Genomic DNA, 19802 nt, shown 5'->3' on the forward strand with positions numbered 1-19802 from the left:
GTCCTTGTGGAGCCCGCCTCGGCCCTGGAAAAACTTGAGCATGTCCTGAGCTCTGTTTGATTTCTGGGACCCTGGCCCTCGTGGGGCCCCGGAGAGCAACTGGGCATAGATGGTGTCAGATGGGAGGTTCTGGGCTGGCCGTGTGACTTGGGTCCTCAGTTAGCGTGGCACCTGGTGTCAGGGCAAGTCCAGCTGGGAGGACCGAGGTCTCCAACAGCTCCTCCTCCTCCGGCCAGTGACCAGCCCAGGGGCTGAACTCCAGCCCAGACCCAGGCAGACTGCCCCCAGGGCCCCAACCAGGACTTCCTGCGGAGGGAGGGGCAGCAGCCTTCCAGCTGTTTGTGGCACTGTGTGCTGCTTCCGGGGGTGGGCAGTGTGTCATAAAGCCAGGCTTGGAAGTGACTCGCAGCCCTTTCTTTCCTCCTTACCCCCTGCAGCCATTCTGCCCAAACAATGACACCCCTTCCTGCCTTCCTGTGTGCCCAGCCCCACTTCCCTCCTCCCCTCCCCCAGCTCCCCCCTCCAGGAGGGAAACTGAGGCCCCAGTTGGGCCAGGTTCCCTGGTAGGGGCAGAGGCTGGGTGGGTGCTGTTTTGTGTTAATTTTTATTTGGATTTCACAAATGGTGCCAGGCCTTGCAGAAAACATGGGGAGTCCACACGTTCCCAGAGGGGTGTTTTATCCCCACCTTAGGAAGAGGAGAGAGAGGCCAGGAGGGCAGCCCTGGCTCCCAGGAGGAGGAGGCAGGGCCGGCGCCAGCAACCCACTTCTCCAGATGTTCGGGCCTGAGTGCCGGGGCTTGCGCAACCCCTGCACCCCCCCCACCCCCCACTTCCTGGTTTGTGGTCTGAGGCCCCACCACAGGCTGGAAGTGGTGGGCTGAGCATTCCCACTGTGGCCTGCAGGGCCGGCAGGCGGGCTGAGGGACAGAAGGTGGTGCTGGGCAGGAGGGGCATGGGCCGCCTCCGTCCACGTGCCTGCTGCCGGGCTGGGAGAGGCTTATTGGAGGATGCCAATGGAAGATGGAGGTGAGGACACCCTCGATGCTTTGAAAGGGGTCAGCGTTGGGGTGGGCTGCTCTGTGCCCTGCAGGGAGGGCTCACGGCCTGCAGTGGGGCCGTCAGTCTCGGCGGCCTTGAGAGAAAGGACAGGGGCTCTACCAGCCACAGAGGCCAAGTTCCAGCACAGCACTGTCCCAGGGCACCCAGCTCACTGGCTCAGTGTCCTGTCTAACGTAGGGAGGGCTGACACAGTCGATGGGAGAGTCGGGTCAGAGTCCTGCCTTGGCTTCTCAGCAGGGTGGCTTCTGGCATCCTGACTGGCCTCCTAGGCCCTCGGTATCTGACGGGCGCTGGGGGGTCAGAGGCTCCTTGAGTGGAGAGGGAGCAGGAGGAGGTGTGTGGGGGCTGCATCCTCCTTTCCTGGAGCGTGCTGCCAGTGCTGCTGGGCCCTGGGCCCAGGTATTTTTGGGCCCCCTTGCCATGCCCTGAGACAGAGGGAGGGGCAGCTGCCTCAGAAATAGCCAGTGACTTCAGGCCCCTGGCTGGCTTGGCCCACTTCTGCCTCCTCCCCAAATAGCGGGGGGCTGGTCCTGGCCCACACAGGCTCCCCAAAGCCCAAGGACTGGCCAGCCAAGCTGAGGAGGCCCGGGTGGCTTGCAAGGACCCCTACTGGTCAGGGCTCCCACCCGCTCCAGTCCCAGAGTGAAGTCTGCAGCCATGGGGGCCGTCCAGACACCAGCCCATCCCCAATCATCTGCCCACGTGCTAGGCAGTTGCAGCTGATTTCCGCGTCTCCAGAACCAGGTAAAGAGGGAACAGAGGGACCAGAAGCTGGGTTTCCGTGTAGGGGGCTTGTCCACTGGAGCACAGGGCAGTGGGGCAGACATGAGACAGAGCGCACGTGTGCACGCTTGTGTCTGTGTGAACTGGGTCCAGGCCTGAGCACTCATGTGTTGACCCTCCTCGGCTCACACTGTCCTTCTGAGGCTGGGGTTTATGACAGAGGCTGCTGCGGACCCCACTGGAGCTCGAGACCTGAGGGGACCTTTGGAGTAGCCCAGTGAACACAAAGGGAAGCCATTTACCTGTCACTGGACACACAGACAACCCTCTCTGGGCAGGGAGCATGGTGTTGGGTGCTCTTGTCACTGAAGGTGACTCCTTGAGGGGTCTCATCTGTGAGGCAGCTATGGCCAGGGGTCCTGGCAGTTAGGGCTGAGTGTCTGGGTCATGGAGCAGGTCTCGGTGGCGCCCTGCAGTGTCCACTGCAGGAGAGGATCTGCCAGCACCGGATGCCCAGCCGTGACATGCTTTGGAGGGGAGCCCAGTTCCTGGTCTCCAGAGATGACACTCCCGCTGGCCCTGACAGCCCAGTCTGGGCATCCGGGTGGGTGGGGCTTGCTTATCCCTTGCAGGGATGGAGAATGCCAGGCATGGAGACACTGTCCTATCTCTGGCTGAGGGCCTGGCATGGGAGGGATGGTACTACTGGGCTGCGGGAGCCCTGAGCATCAGCGTCAGGCAGCCTCCCTCTTGTCTTGTGTCCCCAGTGTATCTGTAGTCACCCCCCCAGTGAAGAAAACCCCCTCTAGCCCCTCCAAAGCTTTCATTATCTCCCTCTACCTAAGGATCGGGTTGATAGACCTGTGTTCATAGAGGATCCAGTATGTGCAGCCACCACTCTGTCCTATGGGATGGACGAGCACACGATCAGAGGATTCCGTCCCTTGCCCTTGCCTGTAAGTTGGCTGCCACCTCAAGTTGTCAACTTTCTTTTCTGTGTAGCCAAGGACAAGGACACTGGGCACGGCTTGCTGACCATCATAGCAACTGTTCAGAGAGGGCCAGTGCCACCAGGTCCCAGGCCAGCAAAGGGCCTGAGGACACATCTGTGGGCCCTCTGAGGCTTGAGGGGCTGGGCCTCACGTGCCCCAAGGTGTTCTGGTCTCCAGTGGAAGGGTCCTTAGGAGACCTGTGGTCCCAGTTCTGTTTTCTCCAAGGGAAGAAGGGAGACCACCGTATCAGCTACCCAGAGGAGGCCTGGGACCCTCCGCCACTCACAGCTGCTGGTCAGACCTGCCTGTTCCCTGCCATTGTCACCACCCCCCCCCCCACCCCGACTCCCAGGTGTTTCTCTGGGTGGTTGGGACCCACCAACTCCTGCAATGGCAGGAGAGAGGAATGCTGGGAAACTCACCAGCAGCCTCAGCCTAGCACAGATGGGCCCTTTAGTGTCTAGCTCAGACAGTGCAAGAGAGGAGCCCTCCGTGGCAGTGGATGGGCCAGAAAGTGTGCAGGTTTCAGGGGCTGCAGGCCCAGCCTGGCCCTCCAGTGCCCGGGGAGGGCAGGCATTTGGGGGGAGACAGGGACCTGGGGAGGGCATAACTGCTCTGATCCTGCCTTTGTTGTGGGTGCGAGTGTAAGTGTGCATCAGTGTGTAAACACACAAATGGGAGTGTACGATTGTGGTTGTGTGCCTATGTGTAAACGTGAGAGTGGGCATGGAAGTGTACAATTGTGTGTGAGTAGATGTGTGTGAATATGAGTGAGCATGAGTGTGAGCGGGTACAGAGCGTGGTGTGAGCGCGTGACCGCGTGAGCATGTGTGTATGAGTGTGGGTGTATGTGCGGAAGTGCGAGTGCTCATGCGGGGCTGGGTGAGTGTCGCCAGTGTGGGCCTTTGGAGGAGGCTCCTGGTTCCGTTTACGGAGATCCAGGGGCGCTCCCTGTACCCCTCCTCCTTTCTCAAGCACAAGGCCAGCACTCACTCTGGAGTCCGGGAGTGGCTGAGGAGCTGGACTGTCGTCGGCCGTCAGGCTCCCTCCAGCCGGGCCACCGGATCCTCCCTCCCTTCCTTGGCCAAGGCGCTCGCAAACCCCAGCCACAGGTGTCCCCGCGGGCGGGCACAAGGGAGAGCGGAGCCCAGCGGCCTTCCGGGAGGAGGTGGCTCGGGCCGGGCGGGCCGTGCGCATTCCTGAGCCCTGAGTCAGCGCGGCCGCCCCCTCCGGCCGGGCCCGCCCCCGGCACGCACGCCCCTCGCTCCATGGCATTCCGGGGCGGGCGGGCCGGACGGGCGGGCGGGCGCGCGGGCGGGGACTCGGCGCGGGCGCCCTCCCGGCCGGCGGCGGCAAGCCCCTCCCCGAAGCCCTCAGGACCCCCGAGGACCCCGGTGCCGGCGGGGCGGCGGTGAGTGAGCGCGGCGGGAGGGGTGCGGGTGCGGGTGCGGGTGCGGGCGCGGCGGGCGGGCGGGATCCGGGGCTGCATCCGCTGCGCGCGGGCCGGTCCTCTGCCCAGCGCGGCCGGAGCCGCTCGGGCCGCCGGAGTGGGGCCGGGCTCGGGGTCCGGGTCCGGGTCCGGGTCTGGGTCCGGGGTTCGGGCAAGTCCCCGCCCAAGGCGGCCGGACTTTCCTTCGCGGAGTTTCCCGAGCCGCCCGCGCAGGCGGCCCAGCCCCGGATTCCTAACCCGGCGCGCGCAAAAATAGCCCGTGGCCGGATTAGCACGTCCTAGCGGCCTGACCGGGCCGGACAGCTTGGCTCCAGCCCCCGCCCAACAGCTGAGGGTCCTGGGAGCGGGAGGGCTCGGTCGGAGTCGGGGGTTGTCCCCAGGCTCCTCGGAGTTGTCCCCTCCCCCCTTACGTTTTCCTTCTCTGCCTCCACCGGTGGGTGGTGTCTCCAAGTCGAAACTCCGGCTCAGAGGGTGGGACTTTTCGGGATCGCCCCTGTCCCAGCCGTCCTCACTGGGGATGGGAATAGTATCAGCAGGAACAGCAGGAGCTGTGGAGCTGACAGTGGGGGCCGGATCCCCCTTCCGCTTCCGAGCCCCATCTGCCTCATCTCTAGACGGTGGAAGTGCAGTGAGCCGGGAGCTACTCCCGAAGACGCCCTACCGTGCTCAGTGGTCAAGGGGAGGGGCCGGGGCTGAGCCTGAGGCCGCTAGAGGTGCTTTGGAGCAGGCCTCTTGGCTGGGAGGTGGCAGGTCCCCGGGTGCTTAGGGTGCAGGGGGCGGACCCCGCCGTCTGCCCTGCTGGGGGCCCTTCTCTGGGGCTGTGTGGGGAATGCGCAGGGGGTGCCCCAGCTGTGCCTGCCCAAGGCCCAGATGGTCCTGACCGAGTTCCTTCTTGTATGTGTGCAGCTTGGGGTTGTGTTTGTGTGTGTCTGTCTGGGTGGGCGGGGCCTGGGTCTGGAGGCCCTAGCCCTCTGCCCGGGAAGGCCCCCGCCTTGGGACTTCCTGGCAGAGAAGATTCAAGGATGAAACTGGCTTTTCAGGTTTGGCCCAGCTAGATGCTGGGTTCTCCCCACCCTGATGGAGCCGGCCCCAGCCCCCTAGCCCCCACCCGGAGGTGGGAGGAAGCCGGGGATCAGGACGGCTGGCTGGGGCCCCAGAGGTCCTGAGGCTGAGACCCCTGCCACCAGGGGTTGTTCTGGGCAAGCTGAGTCCTTTTCCCTGACAACAGGGCAGGGCTGGCAGTGGGGCACAGGAGTCGAGTGGGCTCCGATGGGAGGTGCCAGGCCCCAGGCCCTTTCCCAACCCCTCCAAAGCAGCCTCGATTGGCCAACTGGCCTCCCATCACACAGACAGGCTGACAAGGGCAGCAGAGCTGGAGCATTGCTATGACCAACATCCCTCGTCCCGCCCAGCGTGCGTTCCAGATGGATCCCCGCCCTGGGAGCTCGTGTTCTTGCCGTACCTTTGGTTCAGAGGGAATCCCCCGGGTCTCCTGCCTTTCGGGGCCCTCCCTCAGTTCCACCTGTTGCTCGGGGCACCCCCATTGCTCCTCTCCTGGCATGTGAGGGGCTCCCCCACACCAGCTCCGGTTCCCCCACCTCGGTGTCTGTGACGGGATCGATTTTCTGTGCATGGATCAGATTCCTTCGCTTCTGCCTCTTCTCTGGTGGCGTGTGTTGGAGGGCGACGCCCTCTTCTCTGACCTGAAATGCTCCGGTGGAGTGGGTGGAATAGGGTCCCAGAGGGGCCTGACAGCCCTCACAGCCTGAGGAACCCTATGGTCTGCCCCCTGCCTGGGCCACCCTGGCGGCTCCTGGGCAGGCGCAGACCAAAGCTTTGAACCCCTTGGAGGCTCAGCGACCTCAGGTGGTGACTGGCCTCTCGGAGCCTCAGTTTCCTTATCTGCAAGGTGGACACAGAGGACCGCTCCCTCCCAGGGGTTGGGATAGGTCAGTGGGATCAGTCAGGGTCAGGTGACTGAAGGCATTTCTGCTCTGATAACGGACTTCGGGGACTTGGTTTCCCCTCCACGGCCTCTCTGATACCGTCCGGTGGCTGGTGAGTTCTGGGAAGTTCGCTAGGCCTGAGGGTGTCTGGGCACCAGGGAGCACAGGTGTGGGGTCAGTCAGGGGCACTTCTGGGGGCTCTGACTGGTGATCAGGCTGGGCATCTGCCTCTGGCCAGGTGTGCTAATGGGGTGTGGGCCTGTGCCCTCTGCATCTTGAGGGGCTGCTTCCATCCAGCATCTGCTGTAGCTCAGTCTGGGCCCTACCCCCTTCATTGTGTGGCGTGGACAGGCCCTCCGACCTCTCTGAGCTTTGGGGCTCCCCGACCCTCGGTGTGTCCGCCCCTGTGAGCCCCAGTGAGGTCAGGGGCTTGGATTCTGGTACCCGGACTGTGGGTCGTCTGCGCCCTCTGAGCCTTTGGGCAGTGCCCCTCCCCAGGGCTGGCGTTCCCTTCGTGTCCGGGGCACCACTCTCCAGGTCAGGGCCCAGCTGCGGTTGTCAGGGCTTCTCACAGGGCCTCCCGCAGGAGGAAGCCCCCTGTTCTGGTCTTGGCCCTGTGCATGCTCGTTTGGGGTGGTGGCAGGTGTTGGGTGACGTGAGGAGGCAGGGATCTGATGTGTCCTCCTGGGCACTGGCAGAGGGCACCGTATGGACCCTCAAGCGGGTCTCAGGCCTGCCCTGCTCCCCTGCGAACCTCATTTCTTCCACAGAAAAGTGGAGGGGTCGCTGGGAGGGTTTTAGAGGTTGAGGGCTTGGCTAGTATCATTCCCGACATGATGCCATTTACAGATGAGGCAAAGAGGCACAGAGAGGCCTGGTGCCTTTCACTTTGCCGCATAATAGCACATGGTGGAGAAGGCCTGGATTCTAGGCTGTCAGCTGCTGATCTCCCCTCCCAGGGAGACCTGGGGTTGTGCATGAGACTAAAGACTGAGGGTTAGAGATCATGGCTGTGGGGAGGCTGGAGGAGTCAGCTCTCCTGGGACCGTGCTCAGGTGAGCTGGGGACATGTCTGGGCACATGTCCACGGGTGGGGCCCAGTGCTCCTGCTGACCTTGGCAGTCGGCCGTCCCCTGGGCAGGGCAGGGCCTGGACTTGGAGGGTCTGGTCCTGAGGCCGGGCCATCCACTTGGCCTCCAGCCCCCCTGCCAGTGTTGTCCTGTGTGTGTGGGGCAGTGGTGAATGCTGCTCACGCCTGAGGATCCAGCCACTGGCCCCGGCCACTGTCCAGGTGGGCCAGACCTTCTCCCCAGTCTTCTCCTGCCTCTTGGCCACACCGTCCCACCCTGGGCCTCTCTGAAGGGTCCCCTCCCTGGCCCCCGTGGCCTGTGCTCTGGTGGTACACGTGCTGGGCCCTCTGACCCGGGTCCCCGGCCCTTTCTGTGGCCACCCTCCTCAGCGAGCCCCACAGGAGGTCGCATCACTAGCCTTTCTGGGTTAGATTCAGCTCCTGCTTCTTGAACACCTGCTTGTGCCAGGCAGCTGTGGCCCCTGACTTTCAGATGGGGACACTGAGGCTTGCCTGGGGCTGCAGGGGGTGGAGGTGAGCGGGGTCTGTGCACTGCATCTTGGGCCAGGCTCTCTTCCCTCCCTGGCCTCTCTGCACTGGCCCCTGCTTCCTGGTCCCTCCTGCACCATGCACAGTGTCCACTCGCGCTCAGGGTCTCCAGTCGTCCACAGAACAGGAACCTGAGTCAGTGGGACACTCCCCTGCTCCTCATCCAGCCCTCTGCCCCCAGGCTGCGGCCACTCCCGTGCTTCTTGCTGCCACTTCACACAGCCCTAGTGGTCCTGTGACCCTTCAGGGCCCTTGTCCTCGGCCTCATCGTGAGTTTGCCCCGCGCTTGTCCTGAGCTGCTCGGAGCACCCGGGGGGCAGCGAGGGTGCAGTGCTATTTCATGCCTCCGCTGGGCTCACCTGCAATGTTTGCTTCGCTGGCACGTCCCACTTCACTGCTAGATGCCCCTTTGGGTGTCTCCTGATGGGGCCGGGCCCCGGGTGGGCAGTTGTGAATGTTGCCAGTGACTCAGATGCTCTGTGACCCGGGCGGTCCGACCCTCCCTGGCCTGCGGTTTCTCCCTGCACTGAGGGCTCAGCAGAGCGGACATGCTGTTGGGACTCCCCCGGAGGAGCTCTCTGGGAACAAGAGCCCACTGTGCGCCTGGGGGAGGCCTGGACACTGAGCCACTGTCTCCTCTGGGCGGACACTGTGCCCCTCCCTGGCCCAGACTCTTTGTCTGGCCTGGGCCTGCCCCTCCCCCAAACCCTCGAGGCCCACTGTGGAGCCCCCACTTTGTGAATCCCACCCACTTGAGGCCCAGATGGGGAACTGGATACACAGGGGCAGGGCAGGCCGGGGCCCACAGCACTAGGGCAGGCTGGGCCTCCTGGCGGCGTGTGGGCCACAGGGCACCCTCCTGCCTCTGCCCCAGACACACGAAGGATTGGCTGGAGGTGAAGGACACCAGGAGATCTGGGTGTGCAGGCAGGGAGCTGGGCCTCCCTCCTGAGCTGTGCGGCTCTTGTGTTCTTGGGGTGAACTATGGGCCCAGGCTGGCAGGGCCAGGGGGTGTCCAGCTCGCTGTGCACTTTCACCACTTTCTTCCCACCTCTTTGCTGTGCTGTTCCTGCCCTGACCCAGTCATACGGTCAGCTCCTCCTCCCAGACCCAAATGACGGGTGATCGTCAGGGATCCTGCATCACCCAAGACCTTGGGGATAAGCCCCTGCTAGCCTGTGCTCCAAACTGACCAGTGTTTACCAATCAGTGGCTCCGGGGCAGACCTGTCCTGGGCACTGCAGACTTGGCAGCGACAGGATAGGACAGCACACACGTGGGTGAACTCCTGGGCTGTGCCAGGAGAATCCCGGTCCCGGAGCACCTGTCAGGGGTGGGGCAGCGCGACTGAGGCTGCGGGTCCTTGAACATGTGGGAGGTTGGGCAGAATGCACATGCAGGGGCCGGGCATGGTTAGAGCCAGGTGTGAGGAGAGGCCGTGGTGGGTGGTGGGAGCCATGGAGCGTCGTGGATGTGTGTGGTGGTGTGAGCCAGTCAGCTGGCAAAGGTTCCCAGCTGGTGTCACCCAGAGGTACTGGGCACGCATGGGGAGCTCCTAGAGATGCTGACCCCCGGCCCCTAGGCTGCGGATTCCCAGTGATGACCCCAGGTGCCACTCTTGGCCCTGTTCCTCTCCGGACCTTGCAATGGCTTCATCAGAAGCACTGGCTCGTTTTCCAGGTGAGAATATGAGGCTGCGAGAGACATGTGGTTGTTGGGTGGCATGGGTGGACCGAAGGTGGCGTAGCCACCCCCATCGGAGATGTTAAAGTGGTCCCCATCCTGTCTGGCCCCTGACCCTCAACGCCTTCCAGGGCATAGCACGATCTTGCGGGTCAGATCCCCCTGCCTGGCAGGGCTGACCTGACTGTGGCTCAGGATGCTGTCACAGCAGTGCAGGTTCTGGAAGCCTCTCTCTGAGCACTATCTGGCTTCCCAATGTGCTGGATACTTCCCAACCCCCCAGTGTGTCTGAAATTCCCCTGTTACTGCTTGAGACTCAGATTGTCCTTCCCAGTCATTTCCTTCCCAGCTGGGGATCTTCCAGTCTGCATCATCTGTGAAGGGAGGGCTGGCCAATGATGAGGAAGCCGCCGCCCTCCCAGGATGCTGACCTGTGACCTGTTGATGCTATTGCTGGGCTGTATCAAGGGACACACAGGTCTGGGCTGGGTTTGTCATGTGAGTTGGATGCTGATGGCTGGTCTGGTTCAGATCCTAGAGGGATCCAGTTCTCAGTTAGGATTCCTTCATGTCGGACCCTACCCTACCAATCCTGCCTGCCACCTCCCCCTCCAGGGAACCCACCATCTGACCCCACGTTGTGGGGCTCGGCATGGGCAGGAGGCCCAGAGGAATTCCCAGTGATGTGGGAACAAATGCTGCCCTTGGCCTTTGCCTTGAGGTCAGACTGGGTGAGGGCCGGGGAGAGGGGCTTGGCCCTGAGGGGGCTATGTGGATGGAAAGACCTCTGGGTACATAGCTCAGAGAAGAGACTGGAATGTGAGGGATGGGGTAAGAGCCAGGCATCCCCAAAGGACTCCCTCCCAGACCAGGAACAGTCTGGGCCTATTCCTATTCAATGTGGGCCAGTAGGAGTGTGAGCAGTGTGCTGGGCCTGATCCTGGTTGGTACAGAGCCACAAGGAGTGTGAGCAGTGTCCTGGGCCTGTCCTGGTCGGTGCAGAGCCAGTAGGAGTGCAAGCAGCGTGCTGGGCCTGATCCTGGTCTGTGCAGAGCCAGCAGGAGTGTGAGCAGCATGCTGGGCCTGTCCTGGTCGGTGCAGAGCCAGTAGGAGTGCAAGCAGCGTGCTGGGCCTGATCCTGGTCTGTGCAGAGCCAGCAGGAGTGTGAGCAGCGTGCTGGGCCTGTCCTGGTCGGTACAGAGCCAGAAGGAGTGTGAGCAGCGTCCTGGGCCTGTCCTGGTCGGTACAGAGCCAGTAGGAGTGCAAGCAGCGTGCTGGGCCTGTCCTGGTCGGTACAGAGCCAGCAGGAGTGTGAGCAGCGTCCTGGGCCTGTCCTGGTTGGTACAGAGCCAGAAGGAGTGTGAGCAGCGTGCTGGGCCTGTCCTGGTCAGTACAGAGCCAGAAGGAGTGTGAGCAGCGTGCTGGGCCTGTCCTGGTCGGTACAGAGCCATTAGGAACTGTCGATGGTATCCTGGGCTCAGCCCTGTTTTGGATAGGGCTGGTAGGAGCTGCCAGCCACATCCTGGCCCAGTCCTCGGTCAATATAGGGCAATATATTAGGACCTGTGAGCTGGGTTCTGGGCTGCTCCCTGATTGGCACAGGGCCAACAGAAGCTGTGAGTAGTGTCCTGGGCATGTCCCTGGTCTGTGTAGGGACAGGAGCAGCTGTGAGCCGTGTCCAGGGTGTTAGTGGGTGGGTTACTGACCCCGCAGTTCAGTCTGTTGGGGTCTGAAGCTCTTGGAGGAGGCTGAGGAATTTTGGGGTCTCTGCCCTCCAAGCATTGCTCAGCCACTGCCTGCTCCATGTGCCCCTCTGTGGTCAGGGCACCCTTCCAATCTTGGATTTCCTTGTTTGCAGACTCCTCGTGGTCTTTCTTTGGGGAGGGGCAGCCAGATCTGCCCTGAAAGTGACATTTTGTAAATGGAGAAATAGAGTTCCAAGGAGGCCGTGGTCACATGGCCAGGCAGTGGTGGCCCCCATCACACCCTGGCCTCTGCTGAGTCCTGGGCCCTGCCCCTGTGCCAGGGTGATGGGTCTGGGGTTGGGTCTCAGATGCACAGGGTGGCGGTACGCCACCTTGGTGCTGTTCCTGGGCACGTGGCGCCCCCTGGAGGTCACAGCAGCTCTGTGCCCAGGCGGTTTCACGGAGCAGCTCTCACCCGGGAAGCCCAGTGGCCTCTCCTGTTGAGATGGCCTGTCAGGCACCCTGTCCTGGGCGTGGCGGGCCCTCTGTCCTGAGAGATGGCACAGTGGTTGAGAGTGGAGGCCTGGGCCAGACAGGCTTGAGGTTTGCCCCCTGTACAGACTGGGTGAGCCCCTCCACCAGCCCCTGCCCTCGTGCTCACTCTGGCCTCCACCCTGGCTGTTCTCTGTGCCAGGTTGCCCCCAGCCTGGCTTGCTCCATCACCTCTTTTAAGCCTTTGCTCAGATGTCACCTTGCAGGGAGACATCACTGCCCCTGGCAACTGTCACGTGCTGTTTTTTCCCTGTCACACTTGGCGTCTTCTAACTGACTTATAGGTTTGCGTGCGTCTGGACTGTGGGCTCCAGGAGGGCAGGGATTTGGGGGTTTCATCCATTTTGGTTTCCTTGTTGCCCCGCCGGTGTGTCCCAGTCACCCAGGAGTGTAGGTGCTCAGATATTGTCACATGAGTTTGTGTCATCTGAGGACCTAGTTTGTGCCTGGCGGTGTCTGTCAGGATGAACGAGGCAGGAACTCAGTGAGTCAGTGCTGAGCTCACAGTAGGATGTCAGCAATGGGAGCCGTGACCACGCTGTGGGGTTATCGCTGCTTCTCCCTCCTCCTGGCTCTGTGCCCAGTGAACCCCCAGAGATCTGTCAGCATTGTTACTGAATAACTCGCCACCCCCTAGGCCCGCCGTGCTCCACCTGGAACCATGAGCGAGGCCCGCAGGGACAGCACGAGCAGCTTGCAGCGCAAGAAGCCACCCTGGCTGAAGCTGGACATCCCAGCTGTGGTGCCCCCGGCAGTGGAGGAGCCCAGCTTCCTGCAGGTAGGCCCTGGCCAGCAGGGGCTGTGGGTGCATCCTGTGCAGCCCCCTCACCGTGACCCCGTTGCACAGCCCCTGCGACGCCAGGCTTTCTTGCGGAGCGTGAGTATGCCAGCTGAGACGGCCCACGTCCCCTCGCCCCATCACGAGCCCCGGCGGCCGGTGCTGCAGCGCCAGACGTCCATCACGCAGACCATCCGCAGGTACCACACTGGCCTGGCTGCTCCACGGGCTGGGGGCTGGGGGCTGGTGGGACAGAGGCAGATGTGCAGGATCCCCTTTGGGTACTGGGGCTGGGAATGCAGCCAAGCCCCTCCCATCTCGGCTTTCTCCTCCATCTTGTTCCCCATGTCACCCTGTCGTTCTCCTGCTCTGAGGACCAACTGCTCTCCCCTACCACCCTTCTCTGCCTCCCCCCAGCGCTCGCTCTCTCCTTCTCTGTCTCCCCCTACGCAATGCTCTGGCCCCTGAACAGCCGACAGGTGCGCTTTGGGTGTGTCCACACTCTGCCCCTCTTGGGCCCCCCTGCTGCCCCCAGGGCCCTCCCGCAGCGCCGGTCTCTCTCTCGGTCCCTGCTCAGGTACCGTGGGCAGGGCATGAGTGTGTTGGCATCAGCTGGTGTGTGCATGGCTTGTGACCTCTAGGGAGCTGCCAGCGCTTGTGGCGTTCTCTGGGGCTCCTAATGGCCAGTGCTGACAGTGCTTCTGCATGTCTGAGGGCTGTGGGCACCCTGCCTGGGCGTGCAGCGCCTGCTGCCTGAGTTCTCTGGGGTCTAAGGTTTCACAGTGCCTGGGGCTAAGCTCTGGCTGGCTGAGCGAAGGGCTGAGCTCTGAGTCTGTCTCTGGACTCGGTGTCTCCCCACAAAAGCCCCCTGTCAGGGATGGGGGAGGCCCGTGTAACATACTCACCTGGGCAAGGCCTGCCGCCTGCGGTTCTGTGGGAATCTGGAGTTGGCTGATTGTTCAGGGGTAGCCAGGACTGCAACCCACTCATCCTCTTAATTAGACTCAGGCTACAGGGACCCCTGACCCTGCAGTGACCGGAGCCTGGGGTGGGGCATGCTGCCTGGGAAGAGGGCCCCTCAGGCCCCTGCTGGGGAGGGGGGAGATCTGACTTCCCCCTGCTGAGTCCCTCCCCTGTGGCAGGGGCACAGCTGACTGGTTCGGAGTGAGCAAGGACAGTGATAGCACCCAGAAGTGGCAGCGCAAGAGCATCCGTCACTGCAGCCAGCGCTATGGGAAGCTGAAGCCCCAGGTCATCCGGGAGCTGGACCTGCCTAGCCAGGACAACGTGTCGCTGACCAGCACCGAGACGCCCCCTCCACTGTACGTGGGGCCATGCCAGCTGGGCATGCAGAAGGTATGCCCGCTTGCCACTGTCTCCACAGGCCTCTCCCCCTGCTCCCCTGGGCTGGGGCTGGGGACATAGCCAGCCTGAGCAGCGGAGGTTTCTCGGAGCTCGTGGTCTGGGAGGGTGGTCAGATGGTCCCATAAAGGTATCTAAGATATTGTCTGGGAAGGGGGTCCTGGGTGAGGGGACAGGGTCCAGGTACTATGGTGCCAGCCTCTAGGTGGGGGAACATCCAGGATGAGCGGCCCTGTAAAGGCACTGCAGGCTGGGAGAGGGCCCCTCTGGGTGCAGTGGGGTGCGGGCGTTACCCACACAGCTGTCCAGGGACCCCTGGGGAGTGAGAAGCAGCAGCTGTGTTTTCCACAGTGGGGTCCAGGGTGGGGAAGGAGCTCCGTGGCGATGACACAGCCTGCATCTCCTCCCATCCGCCAGATCATAGACCCCCTGGCCCGGGGCCGGGCGTTCCGGGTGGCGGATGACACCGCCGACGGCCTGAGTACCCCGCACACGCCCGTCACGCCGGGTGCTGCCTCCCTCTGCTCCTTCTCCAGCTCCCGCTCTGGTTTCAGCCGGCTCCCGCGGCGACGCAAGCGCGAGTCGGTGGCCAAGATGAGCTTCCGGGCGGCCGCGGCGCTGGTGAAGGTGAGTGCAGGGCTGGGGGCTGGGGGAGCTGAGCTGGCCACCACGCTGCATGCTCACCTCCTCCCTGACAGGGCCGCTCCGTTAGAGACGGTACATTGCGCCGGGCGCAGCGCCGAAGCTTCACCCCCGCCAGCTTCCTGGAGGAGGACACGGCGGACTTCCCCGAGGAGCTGGACACGTCCTTCTTCGCCCGGGTAAGAGCTGGGCAGCCTCGCCTGCGACCCCTTGGCCTGCGTCCCACCCTGACCACGTGTGTTTGCTCAGGAAGGTGTCCTCCACGAGGAGCTGTCCACCTACCCAGATGAGGTGTTCGAGTCCCCATCGGAGGCGGCGCTCAAGGACTGGGAGAAGGCCCCGGAGCAGGGGGACCTCACGGGCGGGGCCCTGGACCGCAGTGAGCTGGAGCGCAGTCACCTGATGCTGTGAGTGTGCAGGGGGTGGAGGGGAGCATGGCAGTGGGGAAGCTGGGGTTGGGGAGGGGTTGTGTGGGAGCCTGTGGCTGTGAGGACCAGCCCTGCCCTAGGGCACCATGCCCTGGAGGACTGAGGGAATGGTCCCCTCCTCCACTGGGAGCTCAGCTTGGCTATGATGGCTGGGGGACCCGGGGCTGGGCACCAATCGAGTCTCTGCCACCCACCTGTGGAACAGGATCACAATCCCAGAGCCCACAGGCTGGACAGAATCCAGCCGGAAGCAGGAACTGATGTGGTCAATACTTGCAGGCAAGCCAGGGAACCCCGTAGGTCAGGTCCCCTCCCTGCCATACCCAGAGGGGCTCAAGATGGCTCTTTTACTGGTAAGGAGCAGGCTGAGGCAGAGAGACGTGCAAAGTGTCTTCACCGCTAAAGGAGAGCAAGACAGAGCCTGAAGGTCGCCCTGGTCTCACCCGCCCAGGTGGGGGGTCTGGGGCGGGAGGTGACTGCGCCCCTTCCCCCAGGCCCCTGGAACGCGGCTGGCGGAAGCAGAAGGAGGGTGGCCCGACCGCCCCGCAGCCCAAGGTGCGGCTGCGGCAGGAGGTGGTGAGCGCGGCGGGACAGCGGCGGGGCCAGCGCATCGCGATGCCGGTGCGCAAGTTCTTTGCCAGGGAGAAGCGGCCGTATGGGCTGGGCATGGTGGGGCGGCTAACCAACCGCACCTACCGCAAGCGCATCGACAGCTATGTCAAACGCCAGATCGAGGACATGGACGACCACAGGTAGGCTGTCGGGGGATGCGGCTTGGGGATGCGGCTTGGGGCGGGCCAGGCTGGGGGATGGGGGCGGGGCTCCTGGTTGGGGATGCCCTCTCCGTTGACGCTGCGACCCGTAGGCCCTTCTTCACCTACTGGCTCACCTTCGTGCACTCGCTCGTCACCATTCTGGCCGTGTGCATCTATGGCATCGCACCCGTGGGCTTCTCGCAGCATGAGACGGTGGACTCGGTGAGCCCCGGCGCCCTTCCTGGGCCCAGACCCCTGGAGTCTGGCCTTTCTGGACTCCCTCCCGCCGCGCTCTGGAAGAGGGGACCCGAGTGGGCTCCGTTCACTCGCTCTCCCCAATCTCCCAGGTGCTGCGGAACCGCGGGGTGTATGAGAATGTCAAGTATGTGCAGCAGGAGAACTTCTGGATCGGGCCCAGCTCGGTGAGGGCGGGGCCTGGCGGGGCGGGGCCTAGGTGCTGGCGGGAGGGGACGCTGGGCTGGCGGGCGGGGGCCGCAGCTGCACATCCCGCTCACCCTGCCCGCAGGAGGCTCTCATTCACCTGGGTGCCAAGTTCTCGCCCTGCATGCGCCAGGACCCGCAGGTGCATAGTTTCATCCGGGCTGCGCGTGAGCGCGAGAAGCACTCGGCCTGCTGCGTGCGCAACGACCGGTCCGGCTGTGTGCAGACCTCGGAGGAGGAGTGCTCGGTGTGTGCCCCCGCCCGCGACTCGCGCCCTCGTCTGCACCGCGTGTGCTTGCGGTCACTTTGGGGCTTCACGTGGAGGGGTTGAGTTATCTTTTACCCTGGTTCTCGGCGCCTTAAACCATCTGTCTGTGCCAGGCCCCTCGGGTCGCATTCATTCTTTCTTAGCCCCCAACTCCGTGTCCTCTCCGCCCACATACACCGTGGTCGTGTGTCTTTGATTTGGGCGTGCTCTTTCTGCACGTGTCTGACTTGTTTTTGTGCATGTGTCTTACATAAGTGGTATTGCCTCATTTTCTCCACTAAACAATTAAAAAAAGAGACTCATCCAAGTTTATATTACATGTGGAGGTGCCATAGTTTATGCCAGTTCCGATGTTGGCTACAGGTTGTTTTTAGTTTTAAGCCAATAGGAATTATGCTCTTGAGCCTATAGCAGAATCTCCCAACATGCACACACATTTCTGGAGTGCAAAGCCAGAGGTTGGGTTGGAGGGCCAGAGGGAGGTCTCAGTGGTTTTGGTTTTGATCCCTGCCTCCTGGAGACTGTACTGGGTGAGGGGTGGGCTCTGACCTGAGGCTGACTCCATGTCCTCCCGCAGTCCACACTGGCAGTGTGGGTGAAGTGGCCCCTCCATCCCAGTGCCCCAGACCTTGCTGGCCACAAGAGACAGTTTGGCTCTGTCTGCCACCAGGACCCCAGGTCAGTCCTGCTGGCCCCTCCCTTGCCTCCCTTTGTCCACATCTCCCTGGGGAGGGGGGGAAGAGGGTGTAGCTGCTCCCTTTGTTGTCGACTTGGGCGGAGGGTGCCAATGCCCAGGACACAAAGCAGGGTCTGACCACATACTGGGTCATGCAGGGTGTGTGATGAGCCCTCCTCTGAGGACCCCCATGAGTGGCCAGATGACATCACCAAGTGGCCAGTGAGTCGCGGTGGGGCGGCTGTTGGGGGGTCACCCTTGTCATATGGGGGGACTCCACACCTCACCTGTTAGTGATGCCAGAGAGGTCCCCATTGTGGGACCACCCTGTGTTTCCAGATGCTATGCCCCTGGGCTTTGCCCCGTCTGCCCAGCCACCATCACTTGCCTCTGAGCAGGTAGTCAGAGCAGGAGACCAGGTGGAGACTGGGAGGTCGAATGACAGAGGGCCCGATTGAGGCTCAGGGTGCGGCAGCCTGAAGTCATTTCCTACCCTAGGAGCCTGTTCCTCTTTCCCTCAACCCCCAGGCATGGTGTGGGGCTCAGGCTTGGGGGGGCCCTGACCCCACTCATCCTATTTGTGACCCAGATCTGCACCAAAAACAGTGCTGGGAACCACACCAACCACCCACACATGGACTGTGTCATCACAGGCCGGCCCTGCTGCATTGGCACCAAGGGCAGGTAGGGGCGCCTCTGCGTGCGTGTGCGGCTGGTCCTGGGCACACAGCACTGCCCTGGGGCTGTGCCCTGCTCCCTTACCAAGTCCCAAAATGACCCAAGATACCATGGGGTGTGGGGTGAGGGCCAAGAGAGGTGGGTGAGGAGGGCTGCAACCTGGGCCTGGGTATAGTCAGGGCTTTCTGCCCGTGGACCCAGCAGTCCTCGCTGGCAATCCCTCCCAACCCTGGCCTGACCTTCCAGATGCGAGATCACCTCCCGGGAGTACTGTGACTTCATGAGGGGCTACTTCCACGAGGAGGCCACACTCTGCTCTCAGGTAGGCCTCCAGGCTGTGTCCCTCCTGCTCTCCCCTCAGCCACGGCGGGTGCTGACCAGCCACTCTGCACAGGTGCACTGCATGGATGACGTGTGTGGGCTCCTGCCCTTCCTCAACCCCGAGGTGCCCGACCAGTTCTACCGCCTGTGGCTGTCCCTCTTCTTGCACGCTGGGCAAGTGATACCACAAGGGCTGAGCAGGGATGAGTGGAGTGGGTGGTCTCAGGGACCCCAGGAGTGGCTGGCTGGGGGTAGTGGAAGGGCGGCCTTCCCTGCTGAGTGCCCCCCATGCGCCCACAGGATCCTGCACTGCCTGGTGTCCGTCTGCTTCCAGATGACTGTCCTGCGGGATCTGGAGAAGCTGGCAGGCTGGCACCGCATAGCCATCATCTACCTGCTGAGTGGCGTCACCGGTAACCTGGCCAGTGCCATTTTCCTGCCGTACCGGGCAGAGGTAAGGCTGCCCCCAGGGTGGGGACCCCCATGTGCACCTGCTGCCCAGCATGAACTGGATCCACAGCCAGCACTGTTTGGGTCCCTCCAGTGCCCAGCCCTGGAGCATCTCCATTTGGCTTCTTAACCCTGATGTGTCTGGGCCATGGGAAGTGAGACGGGGACATGAGGCTCTGGGTCCCTGGGGGCCTGCACAGCGCTGCCACCTCACAGCCACCCACACTGCCTCCCCCAGGTGGGCCCAGCCGGCTCGCAGTTTGGCATCCTCGCCTGCCTCTTCGTGGAGCTCTTCCAGAGCTGGCAGATCCTGGCGCGGCCCTGGCGTGCCTTCTTCAAGCTCTTGGCCGTGGTGCTCTTCCTCTTCACCTTTGGGCTGCTGCCCTGGATCGACAACTTCGCCCATATCTCAGGCTTCATCAGCGGCCTCTTCCTCTCCTTTGCCTTCCTGCCCTACATCAGCTTCGGCAAGTTCGACCTGTACCGCAAGCGCTGCCAGATCATCGTCTTTCAGGCGGTCTTCCTGGGCCTCCTGGCTGGCCTGGTGGTCCTCTTCTACTTCTACCCTGTGCGCTGCGAGTGGTGCGAGTTCCTCACCTGCATCCCTTTCACCGACAAGTTCTGTGAGAAGTACGAGCTGGACGCTCAGCTCCACTGAGCTGGCCGGGGCACTGGGGGCTGCATGCTCCCGCAGGCCGGAGCCAGGCAGACTGTCCACCCCGAGCCTCACAGGCCACGGGACTCCACCGACAAGCCGTGTGGGGTCCCGTTTCCTGAACACAGACCTCTTGTGCCTTGTTCACTGCTGTTGAACCGCTCGTCCTTCCGGGCATTTATTACACTACTTCCCGTGATTACCTGCTAACCAGTCTCTTGACGACCACCCCATGTGGCCAATAAATGGACCGGGAGCGTTTTAGCTGCCACTAACTGGACCAGGGCTGCCTCCTCCTTTCTGGTTTCTGGCTGGGGGCTGTCGGGGAGGTCCTTCAGGCCCCTGGCCTGCTGCTCACAATTGCCCAGAACACAGCACTGTCAGGCACACCTCCCTATGGAGTCCCTCAGTCAGGTGGACCCACCTTGCATCCTGTCCTTAGAGTGACTGGCAGGTGACAGTGGGACAGGGCCTGTGGATACACTGTCACATTTCCCCCGACACTCGGAGACGTGCCCCGCCCCAGTCCTGCCTGCCCAGCCCGCAGCTCCCTTGCAGCCCCAGGCTGCCTCCCTTCCCTGGAGCCGGTGGAGCCCCCGCTGCAGGCGGACCCTGTGCACTGAGGCTGGAGGCTGTGCT

The 19802-nt window shown here is 63.0% G+C and overlaps 1 protein-coding gene across 15 annotated transcripts; it reads left to right on the forward strand.

The window, feature by feature from the left end:
- The first annotated feature begins 827 nt into the window (after positions 1–827).
- On the forward strand, positions 828–19443 carry RHBDF1 (rhomboid 5 homolog 1). 15 transcript variants are annotated; one of them, XM_070568903.1, is made up of 19 exons: positions 842–1027; positions 1604–1804; positions 12347–12487; positions 12557–12687; positions 13630–13843; positions 14267–14476; positions 14548–14670; positions 14741–14898; positions 15414–15671; positions 15785–15896; positions 16022–16096; positions 16201–16362; positions 16961–17061; positions 17218–17281; positions 17649–17743; positions 17984–18059; positions 18132–18232; positions 18359–18512; positions 18747–19443. In XM_070568903.1, exons 3-19 carry the CDS (start codon positions 12371–12373, stop codon positions 19164–19166), a joined length of 2571 nt encoding a protein of 856 aa, XP_070425004.1. In that variant the 5' UTR covers positions 842–1027; positions 1604–1804; positions 12347–12370; the 3' UTR covers positions 19167–19443. The 15 variants fall into 15 exon arrangements, with proteins under 15 accessions (XP_008536596.1, XP_070425004.1, XP_070425006.1 ...); XM_008538372.2 differs by lacking the exon at positions 1604–1804 and adding an exon at positions 12960–13064 and having other exon boundaries at positions 888–1027; XM_070568898.1 differs by lacking the exon at positions 842–1027 and adding an exon at positions 12960–13064.
- Positions 19444–19802: the final 359 nt, after the last annotated feature.

This window comes from Equus przewalskii, chromosome 12, assembly GCF_037783145.1.
Source record: "Equus przewalskii isolate Varuska chromosome 12, EquPr2, whole genome shotgun sequence".
NCBI classification, from domain to species: domain Eukaryota; kingdom Metazoa; phylum Chordata; class Mammalia; order Perissodactyla; family Equidae; genus Equus; species Equus przewalskii.